Source organism: Dendrobates tinctorius, unplaced genomic scaffold (genome assembly GCF_039654945.1).
Source record: "Dendrobates tinctorius isolate UK_male_01 unplaced genomic scaffold, ASM3965494v1 ptg000162l, whole genome shotgun sequence".
Lineage (NCBI taxonomy): Eukaryota > Metazoa > Chordata > Amphibia > Anura > Dendrobatidae > Dendrobates > Dendrobates tinctorius.
The window spans coordinates 36,565,465-36,590,943 of record NW_027361829.1 but is presented as its reverse complement, the minus strand read 5'-3'; the positions used below and the strand labels follow the sequence as shown (position 1 = coordinate 36,590,943).

At 41.4% G+C, this 25,479-nt stretch overlaps 1 protein-coding gene across 1 annotated transcript in view; it reads right to left on the bottom strand.

Annotated features, from left to right (window-relative positions):
- The window catches only part of BMPER (BMP binding endothelial regulator), a 495,935-nt gene that overhangs the window by 232,393 nt on the left and 238,063 nt on the right, over window positions 1-25,479 (bottom strand). Inside the window, exons 8-9 of the mRNA XM_073549959.1 lie at window positions 8,903-9,012; window positions 1,255-1,395 (exon numbers count right to left, since the gene is read on the bottom strand). Coding sequence (XP_073406060.1) covers window positions 1,255-1,395; window positions 8,903-9,012 — 251 coding nt within the window. The remainder of the gene's footprint in view (window positions 1-1,254; window positions 1,396-8,902; window positions 9,013-25,479) is intronic.

Below are 25,479 nucleotides of genomic sequence, written 5' to 3'. Positions count from 1 at the left end.
TATTGTTTAACCTAAATTATGAGTTATGAATAAGGGCTTTTTGCAGGTTTTCTTAAAGTAGATTATCCTAGAAGAATATGTGGTGGATTTTCATTGCTAATTATTTGGTGTAATTTATACAGGATATGAGTAACTTTACTTAACTCCTTTGTATTTTGTAGAAGTCATGGCCTACGATCACAAATCAGTAATTATAGTCTACTCATGATTTAACATGGCTGTGAATAATATTATATTAGTTTTCTTATAAAACTTTTGTCTTTCAAAATGATACTCTTACTATGATTTATTGCAAGATCTGCAAAAACATTCTTTATGTACGATGGAAACTTAACTACCTTTTTAAAATTGGAAAGGTGGTAAATGGTAAACTAAACATATGCAATGGAATTAAAACATTAGGACGACTCAAAGATTAAAGGGAACCTGTCACTTTAAAAAAAAAAGCTAGAATACGGCAGAGACTTGCTACTGGGAGAAAATTAACAATATTCTTCACAGTAACATCTGAATTTCAGTCACTTGGGAGGTGCCGGGTCAATTTCACTTACTGTTCTGTGTATAGAGAGAGGTGGCTGTAACTTTGCTCCCAGCACTGACTGACAGCTGTCTCTAATGCTGATCTAGCGTTCAGTCAGTGACGGGGATGCAGTTATAGCCACCACTTTCTATATATTTAGGGGTGACTGAACCTGTGCCGGCATGTTCATTTCCTTCTGGCAAAGAGGCTCTAAGTGCGGGCACCGGGTAGGTGCAGACCGCTATTAACCTGAGGATTAACCCTATAGCTGCAGGTTAATGGCATTTGTCCATGCGATAGGTTCCCTTTAAGAGTCAGAGTTGCAGGACCTGGTCCATCAGCCATGTCAGTAACCTATGACACAGAACCGCCTCTTACCTCCGTGAATCTTCTTTTGAAATGTTGGACCAATAACGTTTGATGTACACTTGATGACACGCTAAGTTGGCTAATAAAGCTGCAGATGCAGGGAGGTATGAGGCGGTTCTTTTGACTCCCGTCCAGTGGCCATGGATGACTAAAATAGCCAGTGGAACGAGTCCTGCAAATCAATTGATACCATCTCTCTTAAAAGGAAGTCTAGACAGATGCGATTGGGTGATATTTGGAAAGTATATTTTGGTGATTTTTAATGGGTATGTCTCCATTCTTTATAAGTCATACAGACCATCACATAAGTATAATGAGATTATTTATTTGTACAGAGAAAAGGAATTAAAATATGAAACCTTTACCCTGAATATTTTGCTTCCTGACTTGCAGACTTTGACTTCTTCAGCAGGCACATAGGAGACACACTCTTCACAGCAGTTCTCCTGTTCATTGCTACATGTTCCTGCAGGAGAACACTTCTTTTTACAGACTATAGTGGAATCCTGAATTAAAAAAAAAATATCAAGTTTAAAGTAATGAATCCTTTTAAAGTAAACGTGTAAAGGACCCCACATATATTAATTTGGTTGACAGCTATCTCTTCCAACTTTCACATTCAGGCATGCTCAGATCTCTCTATGAGAGCAGCAATGGCATATCTCACTGGCAAAAAGATCAGTTCCTTAAATACAGCAGGCTTGATTTTTCTTCTTCCTGACATCATCTATGAGGGGAGAATTGGGCTGGCCACCTACCCACGGACACATAACACTGTTGGCCAATGCCACTGATATTTACAGATTCAGCCAACTTGGGTCTACTTTATATGAGGACCTTACCTTGGTAGTCTCCGATGCAAACTAACCCACACATACACTTTTTCATCATTCTTAACACATCTGTTTTCTTTTGTAGTAAAGGGGACACTGGTTCTGTGCAATTGCAACAGCTGCACTCCCTATAGATAATGCCCCACTCATCTTTTATAAAGTCGATCAAACCCATTGATTTTGACAGGGTCGGCTGACCATCTGATGTCATGATAATGAGATTCGGAATGAAAAGTCTGAATTAAAATGGGTAACTCTTTGTTGTGAAGCTAGCTGGCTGCTCTGCACTCATCATAGAGAACACATGAATAATAGTCTGGTGTCAAAGCTGATTAAATTAAATAAGATAATGCTACAAAAAAAATGCAAAGTCCAGGTACAGGCATTGAGTTATTTTTTGAAAAAGAGACCTGTCCTTCTTTGTTTGAAATATTTGATGTTATTAGATATTCTATAGCAAATTTATTTTCCTTTGTATTCTTTAAAACTGGCGTTAAGAGACTGCAAAATTTGTTGTAAGTGCTAATTACTCAAAATGGTGTGATTGCTTTGCCCTGTCGTGATAAATTTTCAAGTATGGGTGGAACTTAAAAAGAGCAGGGTTTAAATTATCAATAATACACATTAGAAACCTGTGCAAATTACAGGTGAAGTCTATGCTAACTCGTGGCTGGTGTAGAATTCATTTTCTGGCACAATGACAGCCCAAAAATGTTCCAAAGTTAATAAGAAGCATGTACTTCTTAATTACTTGGCACACCTTACTCCAGCAGGTTATCGGTTCCAGACTGTCATATTAAATTCTGTCTTGGTAAATTTCCACTACGTTATTTTTTTAAAATTTTTGGCTTTGAATTTTAATTTTAATGCAGCATACTTTGAGTTTGCTTTTCTATAGGCCATCCCCATACGACTTGAAAAACATTTCATATTTTACTAAATTAAAAGCTACAGCTAATAAATAGTTGAAAAAAATACTCTGAAAAATGTATTTGCTTTGCTCTACAATAGGGTTTGGAAAATGAAGAAAGTTCTGCATGGAAAAAGTTGTATGACTTGCCAGAAAGTTTCATGATTTGAAATGCAACACCATGAGACAATATTATTACGTCAACCAATAGGTGGTATAAACGTAGACAAAAATTCGCCAAATCTATCAAACAAAATGAGCAATTTTGATTCATTTGGAGCATTTTCCAGCTATAGAGCCTAAATTTAAATGCCTAAAAATTAGCCAAGATTAGTGAATCTGTTCCAGTATTCGTATAAAAAATATATTTAAGCCTGTAGAATTCTGATCACTTTATTTTATCGCCTAATACATGACACTGTCCCAGTTAAAGGCTACTAAGTTTTTTATACAGTTAGCATCATACAAGTGGACAATATTCTTGTTCCCACAAGAGTAAAACTTCTTTCTCATATCCTGTATAAATTACACCAACTAATTAGCATTGAGAATACACCACAGACTTTAATAAGATAATCTGTTACTTCTGCTTGAAACAAACTGGAAAAAAGGCCCGTATTCATAAGTCATAATTTTGGTTAAACAATGACACAAGCCTGCTGGGGATGAAATGATTTTATTCCTGTAGTTTGATACTTGACTGGGAGCACATGCCGTTGAAAGCCGCTGAAGGCAGTTCCCAAAAGATCATTTCCTGTTCTACTCTATTCTATCCCTCTGTGAATGAGATATTGAGACTACCATATGGATCTCAGTATCTATGGAAATGCAACCAAAAAAGTTGAGATATTTGGGACTGATAATTAAGAAGTTGATGATACAGAAAATGACTAGCCGTGCTTGACACAATTGTGGACCGAGTACAAAAGAAATTCATCAGATTTGTGATGGCTGCCTGGCAAAATTATAAGCTTATTGCCAGAGTTGGACTGGGGTGCCAAGGGTCCACCAGTGACTGACTTTGAGGGGCCCACTCGTCACATACAATGGGGAAAAAAAGTATTTAGTCAGCCACCAATTGTGCAAGCTCTCCTACTTAAAAAGATCAGCGAGGCCTGTAATTGACATCATAGGTACAACTATGAGAGTCGAAATGAGAAAACAAATCCATAAAATCACTTTGTCTGATTTGGCAATAGTTATTTTTTACATTATGGTGGAAAATAAGTATTTAGTCATTAACAAAAGTTAATCTCAATATTTTGCTATATATCCTTTGTTGGCAATGACAGAGGTCAAACGTTTTCTTTAAGTCTTCACAAGGTTGGCACACATTGTTGGTGGTATGTTGGCCCATTCCTCCATGCAGATATCCTCTATAGCAGTGATGTTTTGGGCCTGTTGCTGGGTGACAGACTTTCAAATCCCTCCAAAGGTTTTCTGTGGGTTTGAGATCTGGAGACTGGCTAGACCACTACAGGACCTTCATATGCTTCTTGCGAAGCTACTCTTTCCTTGCTCTGGCAGTGTGCTTATGATCATTATTATTCTGAAAGGCCCATTCATGTTTGGAAGGAGGTTTGCACTCAAAATCTCACGATACATGGCCCCATTCATCCTTTCATGTACACAGATCAGTCATCCTGGTCCCTTTGCAGAGAAACAGCCCCAAAGCATGATGTTGCCACCCTCATGCTTCACAGTAGGTATGATTTTTTTTGGATGCAACTCAGCATTCTGTCTCCTCCAAACATGACAAGATTTGTTTCTACCAAACAGTTCTACTTTGGTTTCATCAGACCATATGACATTCTTCCAATACTCTTCTGGATAATCCAAATGCTCTCTAGCAAACTTCAGACGGGCCTGGACATGTACTGGATTAAGCAGAGGGACACATCTGGCACTGCGGGACCTGAGTCCCTGGAGGTGTAGCGTGTTACTGATGGTAGCCTTTGTTACGGTGGTCCCAGCTCTATGCAGATCATTCACTAGGTCCCCCTGTGTGGTTCTGGGATTTTTGCTCACCGTTCTTGTGATCATTTTGACCCAACTGGGTTAGATCTTGCGTGGAGCCCCAGATCGAGGGAGATTATCAGTGGTCTTGTATGTCTTACATTTTCTTATTATTGCTCCCACTGTTGATTTCATCACACCAAGCTGCTTGCCTATAGCAGATTCAGTCTTCCCTGCCTGGTGTAGGGCTACAATTTTGTTTCTGGTGTCCTTCGACAGCTTTTTGGTCTTCATCATAGTGGAGTTTGGAGTGTGACTGTTTGAGGTTGTGGACAGGTGTCTTTTATACTGATAAGTTCAAACAGGTGCCATTACTACAGGTAATGAGTGGAGGACAGAGGAGCCCCTTACAGAAGAAGTTACAGGTCTGTGAGAGCCAGAAATCTTGCATGTTTTTATGTGACTAAATACTTATTTTCCACAATAAGTTGAAAAATAAATCTTGCCAAATCAGACAATGTGATTTTCTGGTTTTGTTTTCTCATTTTGACTCTCATAGTTGTGGTCTACCTATGATGTCAATTATGAGCCTCTCTGATCTTTTTAAGTGGGAGAACTTGCACAATTGGTGGCTGACTAAATACTTTTTTCCCACTGTACATACAAATATTACACTTCCCTTGTTCACAAATGTACCTATATCACTATATAATACTAAACCTGGTAGTTTGGTTAATTAATGAGGAGATGCTGCTTTTGTCTGTACAAAGGGAATCAAGTGAATTATGCCAAGTACTGCCCATACAGTGGAATTGGGGGCCCAGATCTGCGCAGGGGCCCACTGGGTGGTTCCCCTGCTTCCCTATGGGCCAGTCCAAGCCTGCTTATTGCTCAAAGCACAGTGTACCTTTGATTTAATTTACTATACAAGAAGAAAGCTATACTGTGACTGGAGAGTACGGTCAGTAAGGTCAATTTTACGCTAAATAGTAAATTAATCTTAGGCTGGATTCACATTTGCGTCTGTGTGCGCATTTGATCTGCAAGATCCACATGTGTCTTGCGTACATATATTTAATATGGTGTACACAGAGACATGCGTTTGCATGCCTTTGCGTACGCATGCATCGTTTCGGTGTGTGCGGCGGTGCACGGCGAACGCATTATGTTGCATTTTTTGAGGCATCAAAAATCCGTCAAATATGCGTAGGCATGCACATGCGGTTGAGTGCGTATAAAAATGCATTGCTGTCTATGGGAACACATTGGTACGCAAGGACATGCTAATGCATGCGTTCTATACGTGTTCATTATTCAAAATACATATAGAAATCCCATGAGACACGCCCATTTTTGTCTGGTGTCATATCGAATGCATGCGCATAAACAATGCAAACGCATACAAAATGCATACAAACGCATGCACACGCAGCGTTTTTCTGTCATGTGTAAGATGATGCGCATAAAAAACGCTGCGTAAACATGCCTTTTGCATGCATTTCTGCATGAGTTTGCGCATGCGGATGATACGCTGTGGATTCAAACGTTAATGTGAACCTAGCCTTACACCTGCATAACATATAGTAATTATGATCAGAACAAATACTAATAAAATTTGGATTCCTGTAGACTTTTTTCCCGTGGTGTCTTTTATAACATTTTTTCTTGGACAATGCTGTGGTCAGATGTAACTTTGAATTTATAATCTATTATATACTTACCTAAAATTGTCCATCATCCACTTACGTCCGGACGTCCTCGAATCCCACAATCCACTGCGCCGCACGGGAAGCACGCCAACCGCCATATTGGAATACCCAAGTGATGGGTATTCCAATATGGCACCTGCTGGTGGTACCAGGCCCTTGCGCAGTGCACCAGTGGGACACCGCCTGGACACCCACTCCGGACCCACCACTGCCACTGGACCTCCACCAGGATCCGCCGCCGGACCCCTGCTAGGACCCGCCACCGCCAGACTACCCATGCCGGATCCCGCCGCTGCCTGCCAACCCACCTCCGTGCAGTCACAGCCAGCAGGAAAGACCACGGCTTGCAGCCTGTGCTGGAAATAAGGTGTGGGTGGCCTCTGGTGGCGCCTCACCCCATCTTCAGCACAGGCAGCAAACCACTGTTTTTCCTGCCGGCTGAGACTGCACGGAGGTGGGTGGGCAGGCAGCAGCGGGACACACACCCCACACACACACACAGTATGAAATAAACTACATTTAGTATTTTTTGTCCCCATGCGGTGGTGTTTTTAGGGTTAATTGTGTGTGGATTTTTTCCCCCCAAAAAGCAGAATGCATTGGGTGTCATTTTTGTAATGGACTTCCCTACAGCATTTAAAATATAACAGAAAACAACACTTGTAAAAAGTGTTATGAAAATATAATGAAATTCATGACATTTTTGCACAGGTAATAAAAAAATGCTGAGCAAAAAGAAAGATTTAGGCTGGGTGCCCACATAGCGATTTTTAAGCATCTTTGCCACGATTTTTGGCATGAAAACGCTGCGAAAACGTTTAAAAATAGTGTACAGAACGCCCCCCATGCATTCCTATGGCATTCCGCACATGATGTGCTAATGCTGCGCTTTTTTCCGTGGCAGAATCACATCGCGGAAAAAATTGCAGCATGCTCATTCTTTTGTGCAGAATCGCAAAGAATTGCTGCGATTCCACACCTGTAGGAATGCATGAGAATCGCTCACTTCCCGCATGTGGCTATGCCCACCATGCGTGAAGTTAAGCGTCTCATTTGCAGTTGGTACCCACGGTGTGGAGGAGAGGAGACTGTCCTCCAGGCCCTGGGTACCATACCCCTGTAAAAAAAGAATATAAATAAAAAATCGGGGTATATTTACCTTCCGACGTCCCGCGCTGCATTCCCGGCCTCAGCGTTCTCAGTAATGCCTTGCGGCAAGGTCCTGTGATGACGTAGTCTTGCGTGACTCTAGTGGTCTCGTTAGATCGCTATAGCAACGCGAGACCAACGTCATCACAGGTCTCACAAGGCATTACTGGGAACGCTGAGGCCCGGGATGGCAGCGCGGGATGTCGGAAGGTAAATATACCCCGATTTTTTATTTTTTTATCATTTTTAACATTCTATCTTTTACTATTGATGCTGCATAGGCGGCCTCAATAGTAAAAAGCTGGTCACACTTATCAAACACTATGTTTGACGAGTGTGACCAACCTGTCAATCACTTTCCAAGCGATGCTTCAAATCGCTTCGAAAGTGCTTGAATATTGCACGCAAAAATCGAGGCAAAATCACTGTAAAATCGCGATGAAATCGCGCGGAAAAAAATGCGCGATTTCTGGGAAGGAGTCCGGTTTTTAGTGTCCAGAAAAAAACGCTACGTGGGCACATAGCCTTAATCCAGCAACATAGGCACTTGGTTATGGCTGAATTATCAGATGTTTTGAATTCTTAAATTGTTATGGATAGGCATATAAACCTCAATTAAAAGGAATGGGTCACTTGGATCAACCCTCCTAAGCCATCTACATGGGCATCTAGGTCATAGATAACCGAGAGTTGCTACTGTGCAGGTGCAGGTAGTGCCATCTTGAAGGAGGAATTTTTTTCTTCCCCAGTAAGATGGCGCCCCCGGCGCATACGCAGTAGCACCTATCGGATCACTGCAGCAAACGCCGATAGCAGCTACTGTGTAGGCACGGCTGGCACCATTTTCAAATTGTTTTTTTTCCTCTAGCTGAATAACCTGAAAAAAATGTATTATTGGCACACAAAACATGCGATTTTTCTGCAGAGCAGGTGCCACGTCTGGCACCTGCCTGCAGAAGCGTTTTTTTTTAAGTATATACACATATTCATTATGCAAACTAGGGGGCAGGTCAGTGAGGAATCAGTGAACTGTCAGCTGTCTGCATTATGACTAGCTAATCAGAGCACCACATGCACCAACCCTGCCTTAGGACACGGGCATATCATTAACACAAAATTGAAAATAAAGATTAAACAACAACCACAAGACGGGTTTCATCAACCAAGGTATCATTTTAATCAGTATAACAGCACCGACCTGACACTGTCTGTAGGTTACTGTGCACAATCCTGCTGACAGGCTCCCTTTAAATAAAACTGTATTATGTTAAAAAGTCTTTCTTTTTTAAATACATATTTTTGCATTAATGATAAAAACAGCATGTCACTAAATCCTTCAGTTCCACTGAGCTAAGTCTCCAGTATTTTTGGCTTAAATTGCATCTGGACAAGTGACACATACAAGAAGAGGCATCCAAAGTGAGAGTTCATATTTGGCTGCAGGTGCTCTACTTACCCTGCAGGTGCATGTTGTGCAGCTGTCATGCATAAAACTGGAATGATTGTCGTAGACATCACTTCGAAAGAGGCAACTGCCAGAAGGCAGGTCAAACACTTTTCTTTGGCCTAAAATGAGGCAATAAAATATATGAAATTACAACACAAATAAATGAATGCAACTATATCAAAAAGCTTTTCTAAAGCCATAAGAAAATGAGACGCATGAAACAAAGATTAAAAAAAAAATCAGTCTGTAAAAAAAAAGTACTACCTTAAAAAATCCTTAAGCTAAGTTCCCAGGATGAATATTTGTGGTGTTTTTGATAGTGCAGGTTTTCTACAGAATTTCTGCACAATTTCGCTAAATTTCTTTCTTTGTTTTTTTATTGTGTTTTTTTACATTCGTTTTCATTGTGCTTTTTCTCGCTGCTTTTTTGTAATGTCATATTTTAGATACAACTACTTTGTTTTAATGTTTTACTGTTACTCAGCTTTGACAAAAGTTTATTGGTAATGTCATGTGTGTATTACATGTGTTTTTAGTGTATTTCTCCTGCAAAAATGCACACGTGTTTTTACGCACATGCATTTTTACCTTCAGATTTTACAATATCATTCAAGCCAATGGGGAAAATCCACAAATAGTATGCATATTTACTGCAAGAGAAAATGAAATGGTCCGGATTTCATAAATGCACAACAGATCAGTTTACCTTGCATGAAAGCACAGGGAGCAAGAGATTTCTAGAAATTTTGTTCACTTTGATGGAACTATGATATGCTGAGTTTTTTAGACAACAAAAATATGCAGCATCAAAAACTCAACAAAAATGCATTATCTTAACCTTATAATTAAACTCAATGTTATTACTGGTTAATTCACAGTATAATTAACACAAAAGACCCAAACGTACAAATGACAATAACTCAATATCCAATATGAGCAGGAAAAAAGGTTCGTGGATATAACACCACCAAGAGTATAAATCACAAAATATATAATATTTATTGATGTAAAATACAGGAAAAATATTACATCAGAATGGCAAAGTGCCATAAAATCAGAGACATGTTATCTCCATATAACAGCCATAATCAAAAATGTCATAATAGACATAGCCACACAATTTTCAAATGTACTTTTTTTTGCAAAATGCAAATAAGTGAAGGGCCATAAACATGCAATATCTAGTCATAAGCACTTAACATGAAAGGACTGAAATAAAACAATATCAAGTATATCATAAAGTGCATTAGTGCAAAAAAGTTTTTTAAACATTGTTTCACTGCCTCCCATGAAAGCTGCTAGTCTGCTGTTAAACACCCATGTGAACTGCTAAGTCAATAAAGATGAATACTTACAAAAATAGGCAATAATGGAGTGAAAACGCTGTCCCTGCCACCCCAACGCGCGTTTCATTAAGATTTCCTCAGGACGCCTCCTAAGGATGTCTTAACGAAACGTGCGTTGGGGCGGCAGGGACAGCATTTTCACTCCATTATTGCCTATTTTTGTAAGGATCACACACAAGATAGACCTATATGTCCAGAGCTATGTCTATTATGACAATTTTGATTATGGCTGTTATATGGAGATAACGTGTCTCTGATTTTGTGTCTTTGATTTTGTGGCACTTTGCAGTTCTGATGTAATATTTTTGCTGTATTTTATATCAATAAATATTATTTTGTGATTTATACTCTTGGTGGTGTTATATCCACGAACCTTATTGGACTTATACTCCACTCAAATTTTTCCTTTTTGACTGGTTGAATTGGTTTACCCAGCTGCATTTCACAGTCCGAATATGCAATGTGCTGGACATGGGACTCTTGACCAGAAATCAACAGACTCATACAGTGGGGCAAAAAAGTATTTAGTCAGTCAGCAATAGTGCAAGTTCCACCACTTAAAAAGATGAGAGGCGTCTGTAATTTACATCATAGGTAGACCTCAACTATGGGAGACAAACTGAGAAAAAAAAATCCTGAAAATCACATTGTCTGGTTTTTTTTCATTTTATTTGCATATTATGGTGGAAAATAAGTATTTGGTCAGAAACAAGCAATCAAGATTTCTGGCTCTCACAGACCTGTAACTTCTTCTTTAAGAGTCTCTTCTTTCCTCCACTCATTACCTGTAGTAATGGCATCTGTTTAAACTTGTTATCAGTATAAAAAGACACCTGTGCACACCCTCAAACAGTCTGACTCCAAACTCCACTATGGTGAAGACCAAAGAGCTGTCAAAGGACACCAGAAACAAAATTGTAGCCCTGCACCAGGCTGGGAAGACTGAATCTGCAATAGCCAACCAGCTTGGAGTGAAGAAATCAACTGTGGGAGCAATAATTAGAAAATGGAAAACATACAAGACCACTGATAATCTCCCTCGATCTGGTGCTCCACGCAAAATCCCACCCCGTGGGGTCAGAATGATCACAAGAACGGTGAGCAAAAATCCCAGAACCACGCGGGGGGACCTAGTGAATGAACTGCAGAGAGCTGGGACCAATGTAACAAGGCCTACCATAAGTAACACACTACGCCACCATGGACTCAGATCCTGTAGTGCCAGACGTGTCCCACTGCTTAAGCCTGTACATGTCCGGGCCCGTCTGAAGTTTGCTAGAGAGCATTTGGATGATCCAGAGGAGTTTTGGGAGAATGTCCTATGGTCTGATGAAACCAAACTTGAACTGTTTGGTAGAAACACAACTTGTCGTGTTTGGAGGAAAAAGAATACTGAGTTGCATCCATCAAACACCATACCTACTGTAAAGCATGGTGGTGGAAACATCATGCTTTGGGGCTGTTTCTCTGCAAAGGGGCCAGGACGACTGATCCGGGTACATGAAAGAATGAATGGGGCCATGTATCGTGAGATTTTGAGTGCAAACCTCCTTCCATCAGCAAGGGCATTGAAGATGAAACGTGGCTGGGTCTTTCAACATGACAATGATCCAAAGCACACCGCCAGGGCAACGAAGGAGTGGCTTCGTAAGAAGCATTTCAAGGTCCTGGAGTGGCCTAGCCAGTCTCCAGATCTCAACCCTATAGAAAACCTTTGGAGGGAGTTGAAAGTCCGTGTTCCCAAGCGAAAAGCCAAAAACATCACTGCTCTAGAGGAGATCTGCATGGAGGAATGGGCCAACATACCAACAACAGTGTATGGCAACCTTGTGAAGACTTACAGAAAACGTTTGACCTCTGTCATTGCCAACAAAGGATATATCACAAAGTATTGAGATGAAATTTTGTTTCTGACCAAATACTTATTTTCCACCATAATATGCAAATAAAATGAAAAAAAAACAGACATTGTGATTTTCTGGATTTTTTTTTCTCAGTTTGTCTCCCATAGTTGAGGTCTACCTATGATGTAAATTACAGATGCCTCTCATCTTTTTAAGTGGTGGAACTTGCACTATTGCTGACTGACTAAATACTTTTTTGCCCCACTGTATATGCTTATGAGGCTGTTGGGTTCGGGTCAGGAGATGATCTGCAGCAAGTACATCAATCGTGGCTTATATTTGGACTTGGAAACACAGTTGAACCTTAAGGATCACACACATGATAGACCTATATGTCCAGAGCCTGTGTCCACTACAAACAAAGATCACTACAATCTATATTGCAGAGCTGTTGACACTTTTATGACACCAATTGGAGCCCCTCTATGACACCATGGAGATATTCCAACAGATAACAGGTATCATAATTTATGAGCCATGCTCATTTCGAAATTGGAGACATATATTTTTAGCAGCGCCAATATAGAGCTTTATGGGCTCCAAATTACAGTTGTGTATAAATGAAAGCTTGTACAAATCCATAATATTGTCTTGTACTTTATCCAGAATTTTGCACCATCATTTTTTTTTACTTAAAAATGTAGATGCCAGATGTTTCATGTGCGCGAATGGTAATTTATGAGCCATGCTCATTTTTAAGAGTCTGCTGACGCTAAAAGATGCAAAGTGGAGGCCACATGTTTCTTTTTCCATGTACCATAGAACAAACTGTATAGATTAGCAAAATATGAATGCTGCCTATTACAGTCTTGCAAGTGAACACAGTAGGTGAAGGCTCTCTGCTAGACACCTCTGCACTTCTTCCGTTGTAGTCTGTTGAGGTATCACGGGTCATTAACTTTTTATTTTCACTCATTAGAGCTGTCATATATGACATACTGATGATTTCAAAGGAAGAGGAAGCGGTAGTTGTGGTTGCGTTTCAATGAACCGGACACTATAAAAAGATGTGCTCCAAAATCTGGACACCTGGTAGATTTGCTCTTCCCTTGCACAGATGTATATATTTATCTTGTGAGAGCATGCACTGTACATAGCACACAGTTCTTGATGAGCAGCAGGGCTAAGTTCCTAGCACTTTGAAAATGCCATTAAACTCAAACCCTCAAATACTGGCATTGGAGTGATGTATTCCTTTGTTTTCTTCATGGTATCTGAGAGTGAGACTAATTGAATAATACATTTTCACATGGATCTCCCTTTATATATTATAGTATTCTTATATTATTAAAGGCACAATTATTAAAAAAAACTTGATAGAATACAAATGGTCCAAAACCATATGTGTGAATCCTAAATGCATAATGTGTTAGCTAACCAATAGCAGGCAGTTTAAAAAATGTGACTTTTTAAGATTCATACTAAACATTTGGCTACACAATATCAAATGAGTAACTTTCTAGGAGATGCTCTCCAATTCTCTGTAATTTTTTAACAGTAAGTAAATGACCTATTCACTGTATGCAATAGAGTTTTCTTTGTACAATATAAATGCAAGAGAATAAGGATGAGCGGATCTAACAAAATTTAAATTCACCATATTGTGCAAATTTTACCAAAATTTTCGATTTGCAATGAATTTAGACTCCATGAATAGAGTGTTCGCTATTATGTTCTAGAGTCTCTCAAGACACCAGAGCATGATAGATGTAAGACATAAAAAAATAAAAATGTATACCTACTGCTCACCTCTCTGGCCCACCCTCGCTGCTCCCTTCCCACTGTCCAGTGTTCCATGCCTCCATCACACCGCATCTCCAGCCCAATGTTCACTCTAGGCCGGGACCTCTGGCCAAGAGCAGGCCCCGGCGTACATTGTGCATGCACAGTGTTATCTTGTACCTTCTCACGGCCATAAATTCCTTACCAAAATAAACATCAGTCCAGAGATGTTGTACAAGGAGGTGCAGAGATCTTAACAGGTGGCAGGGAACAGTGGAATGATGAATGGTGAGATATGTTTGTTTTATCTTATTAACCTTTGCCGTCCATCTACTATTCAGCACAATGGCGGCCACAGCTGGCCATAATTTTGCTGAATTAGCCAATTACAAAAAAAATCTGTATTCTCCAGAATGGCCAGAATGGGGATTTTTATAAAATGCTTCCTAAAATTTGAATAGTAGAACTTCTTATAAAAAAAAGTATAAAATATAGGCAAATAAGTAATAAAAAGCCACCACTGTATTTGTTATAAATATAAGCAGCTGAACTAGAGACAAAGATGTAAATGCAATGTGTAAAATATCCACATTTCAAGTGCTATAATTGTGTGCTTGTGGTAAGGTAATATAATTCTTGACAATCACAGGTAATGATAATGGGAATGATTGTTTCACCTCCAACTCAGTGATTCCTACTGACAATGGACCCATCTGCTAGAGATGAGTAAACCAATCCCATGCAAATTGACTTTTTTTGTCAAATTTCATGAAATTTGCTTGTCCAGGCAATCCTGTACAATTAACTATTTACTTCTGTAGAACAAACGCCCAGCGCCATTTTACACATTGATGATGATTGCATCAGTCATAGAGGACTATCACATTACATGATATAGTGCAGCCAATCAGGAGGAGCTATCCAAGCCACTGTAAATGTTTAGCTACACAATACAGCAGCCATTTTAACATATTATATGCTAAAGAGAGGACCTCAGAGCTCACAGCTCTGCATTAGAATTAGGAGAAAAAGGGCTAAAACAATTGAGAAGTACTCTAGACTGAGTATGGTAAACAACTGCTGCTCTGAAGATGGAACATGAGAGTAGTAATCTGTGAATAATAATAATAATAATAATAATAATAATAATCTTTATTTATGTAGCGCCAACATATTCCGCAGCACTTTACAGTTTAACAGTTCCAAACATAAGTCATAAGTAACAACATTAACAATACAATAATTAAAGCAAAATAAGATGACCCTGCTCGTGAGAGCTTAAAATCATCAATGAGGTGGGGGAGATACAAAGTACTGGTGTGTATTTACAATAGTGTATTTAAAATGATGGTCCAGCCATCTTGAGGGAGTGAGGGATGGATGGAGATAGTGAATGGGCTACACATGCACACTTACACATAGAATGACTGTGATTAGTGAACGTGATAGACCGCTCTGAACAAATGTGTTTTGATGGAGCGCCTGAAACTATGCAAAATGTGGAAAGTCCTAATCTCTTGGGGTAGAGCATTCCAAAGAATTGGTGCAGCGCGGGAGAAGTCTTCGAGTCGGGAGTGGGAGGTACGGATTAGTGCAGAGGTTAGTCAAAAGTCATTTGCAGAGCACAGCGGTCGGTTAGGCTGAAAGACAGAAATGAGGGAGGAGATGTAGGGGGGTGCTGCACTGTGGAGAGCTTTGTGGGTGCAAACAAGTACTTTGAATTGGATCCTATAATGAATGGGCAGCCAATGTAAGGACTGGCGAAGAGCGGACGTGTCCGAATACCGATTAGCCAGATGGACGATCCTGGCCTCTGCATTAAGTATGGACTGGAGAGGGGATAGTCGAGTAGCGGGGAGCCCAATTAATAGAGCGTTGCAGTAATCTAGACAGGAGTGGATCAATGCTACAGTGAGGGTTTTTGTTGTTTCTATGGTGAGAAATGGGCAGATTCTAGAAATGTTCTTTAGGTGTAAGCGGCAAGAGCGGGCAAGAGATTGTATATGGGATTTGAAGGAAAGATTGGTGTCAAACATAACACCCAGACAGCGTGCCTGCTGCTGGGGTGTTATTGTGGTGCCACCCACGGAGAGGGAAATGTCAGATTTAGAGAGGTTAGTAGACGGCAGGAGCAGAAAAAGTTCAGTTTTGGAGAGGTTGAGTTTCAGATAGAGAGCAGACATGATGTTGGAGACTGCGGACAGTCACTGGCGTTCTTTAGTACAGCGGGGGTAAGGTCGGGGAATGACGCATATAGTTGTGTGTCATCAGCATAAAGATGGTACTGAAAGCCAAATCTGCTGATGGTCTGTCCAATTGGGGCCGTGTAGAGAGAGAAGGGGGCCAAGGACTGAGCCCTGAGGTACCCTGACAGCGAGAGGACGAGGAGATGATGTGGAGCCAGAGAACAAAACACTGTAAGAGCGGTCAGAAAGATAGGAAGAGAACCAGGAGAGAGCAGTGTCCTTAATGCCTAGTGACTGGAGCCTAGAGAGTAGAAGATGGTGGTCAACAGTGTCGAAAGCTGCAGATAGGTCAAGAAGAATGAGCAGAGAGTGGTCACCGTTACGTTTTGCTGTCATTGGTCACTTTGATGAGTGCAGATTCAGTCGAATGTAGCGGCGGAAGCCAGACTGTGAAGGGTCTAGGAGGGAGTGAGTTGAGAGGCAATGGGTAAGGCGGGAGTAAACTAGGCGCTACAAAAGTTTAGAGATGAAGGGGAGATTGGAGACTGGTCTGTAGTTGTTTGTGCAGGATGGGTCGAGAGCGGGTTTCTTTAGTAATGGAGTAACAATGGCATGTTTGAAGGAGGATGGGAAAATGCCCGAGGAGAGGAGAGATTAAAGATTGCAGTTAGGTGAGTTGTGACGACTGGAGAGAGAGACTGGAGGAGATGTGAGGGAATGGGGTCGGTAGTGCATGTGGTCGGACGAGAGGAAGAGAGGAGTCTGGAGACTTCTTCTTCTGTGATGGGATAAAATGTGGAAAGTGAGCCAGGGGAGATGGAGGAAGGGATGAGAGTCACAGCAATTGGTGGTTGGGAGCAGATTTCCTGATGGATATTATCTATTTTTTCTGTAAAGTGGGAGGCCAGGTCGTCAGCACAAATGTCTGTGATAGGGGCTTGTGCTCTTGGCCTGAGGAGGGAGTGAAAAGTGTCAAAAAGTTTCTTGGGGTTGTTGGCTAGTGAAGGCGGTCAGGGTGGTGAAGTAGGTCTGTTCGGCGAGGTGAAGGACAGCGTTATAGGTTCTTAACATAAATTTGAAGTGGATGAAGTCTTCTGGTGTGCGGGTTTTTCTCTATAGGCGTTCTGCACTCCTAGAGCATCGCTGGAGAAGTCGAGTTTGCGATGTGAGCCAGGGCTGTTTTCTCTGTGCTTGGAGGTTCTGAGGGTGAGAGGAGCTCCTTGGTCAAGGGTGCTTCTAAGAGTGTCATTGTAGTGATGAACAGCCAGATCAGGACAGGAAATAGAGGAGATTGGGGACAGTGATGAGTGTAGGGAGTCTGAAAGTGTCTGAGGGTTAATGGCTTGTAGATTTCTGACTGTGTGGTAGGTCGGAGTGAGCTGGAGTGGGCGAGAATTTGTGAGCGTGAAGGAGAATAAATACATAAACTCAATTCATAGAGCTAAATCCTTCTAAGCTCTATGTAGAAACAGGAAGTCACTTTACCCTGCATGAGTCATCTTTCTCTTCAACTCCTCACCAAGCTGCTCCACTCCTCCCCCTGCCAGGGACTTTTCAGAGTAGAATTTTAGTTCTAATGATGACTCATTATCATGCTTTGGTGGTCTTAGGTAGGGGAGGGGGCCTCAAACTATCCCTGGAACTTAATTATCCCTGTCCTGGGGGTACTATCCCTGGAACTTAATTATCCCTGTCTATGGGCGGCACGGTGGCTCAGTGGATAGCACTGCAGCCTTGCAGCGCTCAGTCCTGGGTTCAAATTCCACCAAGGACAACATCTGCACGGAGTTTGTATGTTCTCGTGTTTGCGTGGGTTTCCTCCAGGTTCTCTGGTTTCCTCCCACACTCAAAAAACATACTGATAGGGAATCTAGATTGTGAGCCCCATCGGGGACAGTGATGATAATGTATGCAAACTGTAAAGCGCTGCGGAATATGTTAGCACTGTATAAAATAAAGATTATTATTACTCTTGATGGTAGAGAGGCCCGAGTCTCCCACCTCACTATACTCCTGATAATCCCTGGTGTGTCCCCTCCGCCACCCCATGGAGCCTGGGATAGAAATGTAATGTGAATAAGACACACAAGGCAAAACAGGGATAATAGAAACCCTCTATCATAAAAAAGTACCAACCAACAATAGGGAGGAGGATAGGGACAGGGAGGAATAAGTAAACAGGGACCAGGAGATAAACACACAAGTACAACAGAACACCTCTACAACAACTTCTCTCCAAAACACTTAGCTTACGCACACAGCACAGGAAGACAAATCTCCAATAGCAACAATGAACTCCTATTCAACACAGCATCTCCTAAGAGCAAGGAAGCTAAGCTTTCACCGGCAGGACAGAAAAGGTCTTGCCAGGTTTTATAGGAAGAGTTAATGACCAGATCAGAAGCAGCTGAAATGGAGCTGCATGTTTCTGACCAGCATTGAAAGGGTTGTTAATCTCTTCTGCACTAAAGGAAACTAAATTAATTTAATATAGGATTCAACTACACAGGCTAATTGTTAGATCTGCGATTCACAATATGAAGTGATCTTCTACCCCCAGATCCCTGAGGTTGGCGCAACAAACTCATGACATTCATGCGGGGAAAAGAGTCTTCCTGTTTCTACAAAGAGGCTAGAAAGATACATCAAGTCAGTTTTTAATCACGTGATGTCATAGAACTAATGGAAAAGAGAAGAATTAACTGTATAGAAGGGCAAAATGAGCAATATTAAGTGTACAGTGCTATATAATATGATGACTGCACTATATCAAGAGGATAAAAATTTTGAAGGAGTTCTTTAACCCCTTAATGACCGGAGCTTTTTCCAGTTTTGCATTTTTGTTTTTTCGCTCTCCTTCATCCCAGAGCCATAACTTTTTTTTTGCTGTCGATATGTGAGGGCTTATTTTTTGCGGGACAAGGGCCCTCATCAAAGCGGGAGGTACTGCCATTGGATGTATTATAATGTCCAGTGGCAGTAAGGGGTTACATTTTAAAGGATTTGATTATCTACCATCCAGTGCCATTTGCAGTACTTATAGGATCACAACATTCTGAAATTGAACACTAGGTCGAACATGATCAAAATGATTTGAGATAAATATATACCAGATCAGGTGGTGACTCTGTTCATCTCAGAACCAAATCCATCATACACATAATCTCTAGCCTTTGTATAGAGCTCTTTTCTTGAGATAATCTACTTGAAGAACAAAAGTACAGTGCTGAAATTCAAACTGCCCCGTCCTTGTCTCACCTAAACTCATATGTTGAGGGAAAGTGAGGCGGATCCCAAACAACTTTAGATGGTCAACTCATCCTGACAAAATCTGCAGGTTTAGCTGACTTTAATTGAATGTGTTTGGTGGGCTTTAAGCCTTTGATACAAGTAGGTTTATCAGGTTTAAAAGGGTTGTCCAGTCTAAATTGATGTCTGCAGTCAATCTGTGTGACTGTGGACTTATCAATTCCCCAAGCGCACGTGCTGTGCACTGCAAGGATTTGCCAGTTTTCCAGCCGGGAACGGCGGTTAAGTATGCATTATGCATACTACCGAGCAGATCCCGTTTAGTGGGCGAGACCTCTCTCCATACACTTGTATAGAGCCTGGCTGAGCCCAGTCTAGTGGTCTTGGCCATCTAGTGGGCACGGCCTCACTCCATACAAGTGTATGGAGCGAGGCTGCACCCACTAGACTGGCTGTGCGCGGAAGTATGAATATCGCATACATTATAGCCATTCTCGGCTCAGAAACTGGCATATCCCCACAGGGCACTCTGTGTGGGCTAAAGGGATTTATAAGTCTCAAGTCAAACAGAGTAACTACTGCTTTATCATTTTAGACCAGACGACCACTTTAAGCCGTCAAATCTAGACACTGGGAGCTGTTTCAGATGCAACCAATTAATTGTATTATTTATCACATTGTCTTTTTCTAAAACAACATTTTGCCTGTGTTCATGTCTAGGCTTAATGCAAAAAAGGAAAACAGAAAAGAGGAGATGAAGGAAAATCTAGGTTTATTATTGTTTGTGTGAGTGAATGGTCCATTTTATACCTGGAGTGCTGTATGAAGTGAAGCCTAGGAGCAAAATCAACCCACACCTATTCTAAAACCAGCTAGAGACTGTGAGAATCAATTACCTGCCTTACACTCTATGACAACAGACGGCCTATAATATCCATCTTTGTTAGGATTCTTGCACCCATGTTTAAAACAATCCACAGGAAAATCAAGCCATAATCATAAATCACATGACTCTATTACATACGTGTATGAGAGGAGGCTATTATTCAATGCCATCCAAAGGTAACTACACAGAGACTTGTGTTATGAGAGACAATTTCATCAAAAACATGTGTAATGGATCCTTGTTGTTTATCCCAGCAGTAAACACACTTCTGGCCATTTGGAATGCATTGCAAAAATATAAGTGGTTGTTTTAACTGGCTTGTTTCATTTATCATAAAAGTCAGCTTTTCCAGACCAACGGTACTAAGTCATTTGACATAGAAAAAGGCTAACACATAAAAGGCTAATACTTAACACAAACATATAAAATGAAATCAGGTCAGTTATTGCCTTCCTTAAAGAGTTCGGGAAGAATGTGGGTCCCCCAATGATGCACAGAACAGAGGTCCCGTATTTCCCATTATCAAGACTGGAGGAGGACTTGAAAAACGCGCTGGAGGTGCATGTGCTTTGCTGCTCCTTTCAAAGTCCATGGTACTGATCAACATACCCAAGCACTGTCTTAGTCTAGCGGAGGTAGAAAAATATCGTGCTCTTTTTATGCAATTGGAGTAATAAAGAGGTACAGTAGACTTTTAAGAGTGCCATATTATAGTTCTGTATAACTCAAGGTAATTTATTTTAGTTATAATGCTTGCTTATACAGGTTCATCATGCTCCACAGCGCTTTACAGACATCATCATCACTGCCTCCCTCGGGGCTCACGATCTTGATTCCCCATCAGTATGACTTAGGATGAATGCTTAACAATACAGAACTGATTTATGTATTGTAAGATCACTGTGTTTTCACTTTTGGTGTGATGCAAAAACTTTCATTATTTCTAGGAAAGTCTAAAATATTTCTTTAAAAGGTTAAAAGACTTATGTTTAATGCATAACGATGCAGTCAATGTACAAACTTATGCTGGCGAAGACAGTTGTCAGATAAAGTGCTTGTTTGCCAAATGCAATTTCTCCCGACCACTGAGTGTATATGTTTATTCGTTAGGGGAGAGGCTCACAAGCCGCTACCAGGCTCCTCTAATAGTGGCTTATCACACAGCAGAATAAAAGATTGTCATGATGCTTGTTTCTACTCACTTTTGTTGTTGGGGAACCATTGAGAGACCCCATATTTAAAGGGGTTGTTCAGAACTTTTTTATTGACAGCCTTATCCTTACACTGTTGATGAACTGTTCTCAGTGCCGTCGGCGGGGGTAACTGCTTAGCTGTGGAGCTGCACGGCTCTGTCAACTGTATAGTGGCATGGTACTGTGCTTCCACCCGCTATTGATGCACATTACCCATCCACAGTCACTATACATGTAGTTCACGGAGCTGTGCTGCGCAACTCCACAACTAAGCATTTACGCTTGCCATTGGCATCAGGAACAGCAGTGGTGTCGCACCCCTCACCAATCAGAAATTGATTACCTAGACTAAAGATAGGACATTAATATATACAATATGTCCTGAAAAAACCCTTGTGAGCCAATCTCACCAATATCGGTATGATCTGCCAATATTAATCTAGCATACATTGGCAGCATTAGAGCTGTGCCTGTCAGATTCCCATGACCTACTACAATGGCTTGCCTCCTGACTATTTTAAGAAAGGCGCAATATTTAACACGCTATATTACTAAGTATAATACGTATGTCAATTTAGGATTTAGTTTAGTGTGTGTCTTAAGTATAAAATAGGATTAAAAAGTCACCAATCCCTCTAATGTAGTTTCTTGCCCTTCTTCTGTTTAACTTGAAAAGAATTCTAAAACTTTCTAGAATGCAATTATGTGTCAATACTAAGCTGTATTTGTATTACTTAACATCTTGTAAATGACAAACCAAACACACAGACATGAGAGAAATGTTCATAAACACACAGTAAATATTCCCACTGTTTACAAGGATCATATCACACTGGAATTATTTATTCTTTTTGTCAACACAGTTGACATTGACTCCTAGACAGTAATGTTCAATGATGTTAGTTCAGACGTTAGTGATTGTGCTTTACGAGGAAGGGGATAGCCTGCTAGTAGTTTTGTACTGTCATTTTAAGCAGCGTTATTGGCTTTGGCTTTTAAGAAAACTTAAGATCTGTTCATACCCTTTAACTTAACACAATAATCAAATAAAACAATTATTATAAAGAGCATATGTGTATTCCAGAAATGCCTCAATTTATCATATCTGTACTCTATGCTAATGGCCAGCAAATCTACTACATTTCTTAGTATATCCATAGTTTTTTCTTCTTCTTTACTAACATATTCAACAGTGCTTTACAGAAATTGTCAGTACTCATTACTCCTTGATCCCCAACACACAAGTTCTAATTAATCTACAAGTATATTTTGGCATGGTCAACAAGCTGTTTAGCAGAGATTTTATCCATAATCAGATTTAATCCCAAGACCCATATTCCATGCGTAGTGCAGGAAATGCATTGCTGATGGCATTTTCCCCAGCATAAAAGGGCTAAAGGGTTGTGATAAAAATGTTAACTTTTAACAAGACTGTGAAATTTTGCAGATATTTGATGAAAATTAGTTTTCGTTTTGGTACTAAAAAGTTTAAGACAACTCTGGTAAGAAAAATGGGTACCGTATATACTCGAGTATAAAGGTACTGTCACACTTAGCGATGTACCAGCGATCCCGACCAGCGATATGATGCGGTCAGGATCGCTGGTACATCGCTAAGTGGTCGCTAGTGAGCTGCCACACAGGCAGATCTCACCAGCGACATCGCAGGGGACGGGGGTCGTTACTTACCTGTCACACCAGGCGATCCTGCGTCCTCCCACCCGGCTCCACGCGTCGCTCGTCCTCACAGCAGGAAGCGCCGCAGGAAGCTGACGACGAGAAACAGTCCTGAACGTTCTCGCGCGATCAGCGATAACCAGCGGGGGAGCCGGTCGTAGGTAAGTATCACACATAGCGATATCGCTAGCAATATCGCTATAACGTCACTAGTTATAGCGATATTGCTAGCGATATCTCTTAGTGTGACATGCCCTTAAGTCGATTCGAGTATAAGCCGACCCCCCTTAATTTTGCCTCAAAAACCTGGGAAAACTTATTGACTCGAGTATAAGTCTAGGGTGGGAATTGCCGAAGATACTGGTAAATTTCAAAAATAAAAAATAGATAAGAATAAATGCTGCACGGTGAATAATGGTGGCCCAAATACCGTAATGCTGCACAACATATGCCCCCATAAATGCTGCACAGTGAATAATGGTGGCCCAAATACCGGTACCGTAATGCTGTACAACATATGCCCCCATAAATGCTGCACAGTGAGTACCGTAATAGTGGCCCCAATGCATGATTTATTGGCCAGGTGATAGGATTACCGGTAATCCTATCATGTTGCTGCTGCCCCTGCTGAAATTAAAAAACAAAACAAAACACTATATACTCACCTCCGTTGCTGACAGCTGCTCCTGAGCGTTACCGGCTCTTCAGTGATTCAGGCAGAGGGCGCGTGCTATCCACGTCATCGCACCCCCTGTACGTCACTGCCAGAAGACAGAAGGCGGGAGAGAGCGGCGCACAGCGACTTGTAACGCCGCCGCGGCCCTATCATCACCCACCGCCGCCGGGACACTGACAGGCTGCAGGGGACAGCAGACACATACCGGGGAACGTGGAGACGACGGGGACCAGGTAAGTTTGAACCATGACCCGAATATAAGTCTAGGGGGGGTCTTTTTCAGCCCAAAAAGGGGGCTGAAAAACTCGGCTTATATTCGAGTATATACGGTAATCTTGGAATGCCCAACTTCGATAAAATTTAAATAGTTGCTAGACACAACATTAGTAAACTCCTTATTGATGCACAAAATATTATGCAACTATTTAATCTGCCCATGGTCAAGGACAAAATTGCGTTTAATTTTTTCTAAGCAGGGTATTTGTTTGATGTGCTACATGTGGTGATGCTTAAAGGGAATCTGTCACCCCATTTTTTGCCTATCAGCTGCCGGTACCGAAATAATGTAATGCTGTAGATAAGCCCCCAATGTAACCTGAAAGATAAGAAAAACGAGCTATGTTATACTCACCCAGAGGCGGTCCGGGTCCAGTTTTGGTCCGATGGGTGTAGTGATCCGGCCTGGCACCTCCCGTCTTCTAACGGTGACGTCCTCTTTTTCCTTCCCACTGAGGCTCCTGCACAGGCACACTGCTTTGCCCTGTTGAGGGCAGAGCAGAGTCCTGCAGTGTGCAGGCACCGGGAGAGGTCCAAAACCTGCACACTGCAGTATTTTGCTCTGCTCTCAACAGGGCAGAGCAGTGAGTACTGTGATTTTTCTCTCTGGCTTCCCTCTGGTGATTACTGAAGATAGTGGAGCTGGTCAGATTGAGACTTCTCTTTCTGGGCTCCCTCTGGTGGTTACTGGAGGTAGTGGAGCTGATCTGATTGACAGAGGCTTGCCACCTGATAATTAGGAAGACAATTGGAGATTTGGGGTTTCTGATTGGGATTTAAGACAGCTGACTCCCTCTATCCCTGCTGGTGATTTTCTTCTTGTGCCTCCAGAGGTCTGATGTCTCCTGCTCTTTCCCTGCATGTTAAGCTAAGTGGTACATTTGCTATTCTGTTTGCATTTGATCTGGTTTTGTTTATCTCTGCTTTGTGCGGGTCAGCTAGCTCCGGCTGGGGCTGTGCTGAATCACCGCCCATATGTTACTGCATGTGCCAGTTTGTTTTCTCCCCTTTTATATTGGTCTCATTTTGCTTTGCTTTCAGAATATATCAGAGGGCTGATTAGTGGGGGCAAAGTTGTGCGACTTCAGTGTTTTTGTGCATCAGACGTGATGGACTTATTTGCAGGGTTTTTGCGTGATTGCAGACAGTGTCTTTCCTTTCCTGTCCTGTCTAGTCAGTGTGGGCCCCATCGTTTGCTCAGTCTATTTTTCTGCCTGCGTTTGTGTTTTCATCTTGTCTCACTGACAATATATGTTTGGGGGCTATCTATTCCTTTGGGGTCTGCTCCGGGGCAGTTTAGATTTCCCCTTACTTGCATTAGGCTTAGTTAGCTATCCGGCTGTGCCGAGGCATCTAGGATCATCGTAGGTACGCTCCACGGCTACTGCTAGTTGTGTGGACAGGATCAGGGGTCTGCATCCGCTTAGTTACCAACCTCTCTGGTATTCTGTGGCTTAGCCTGGGCCTGCTA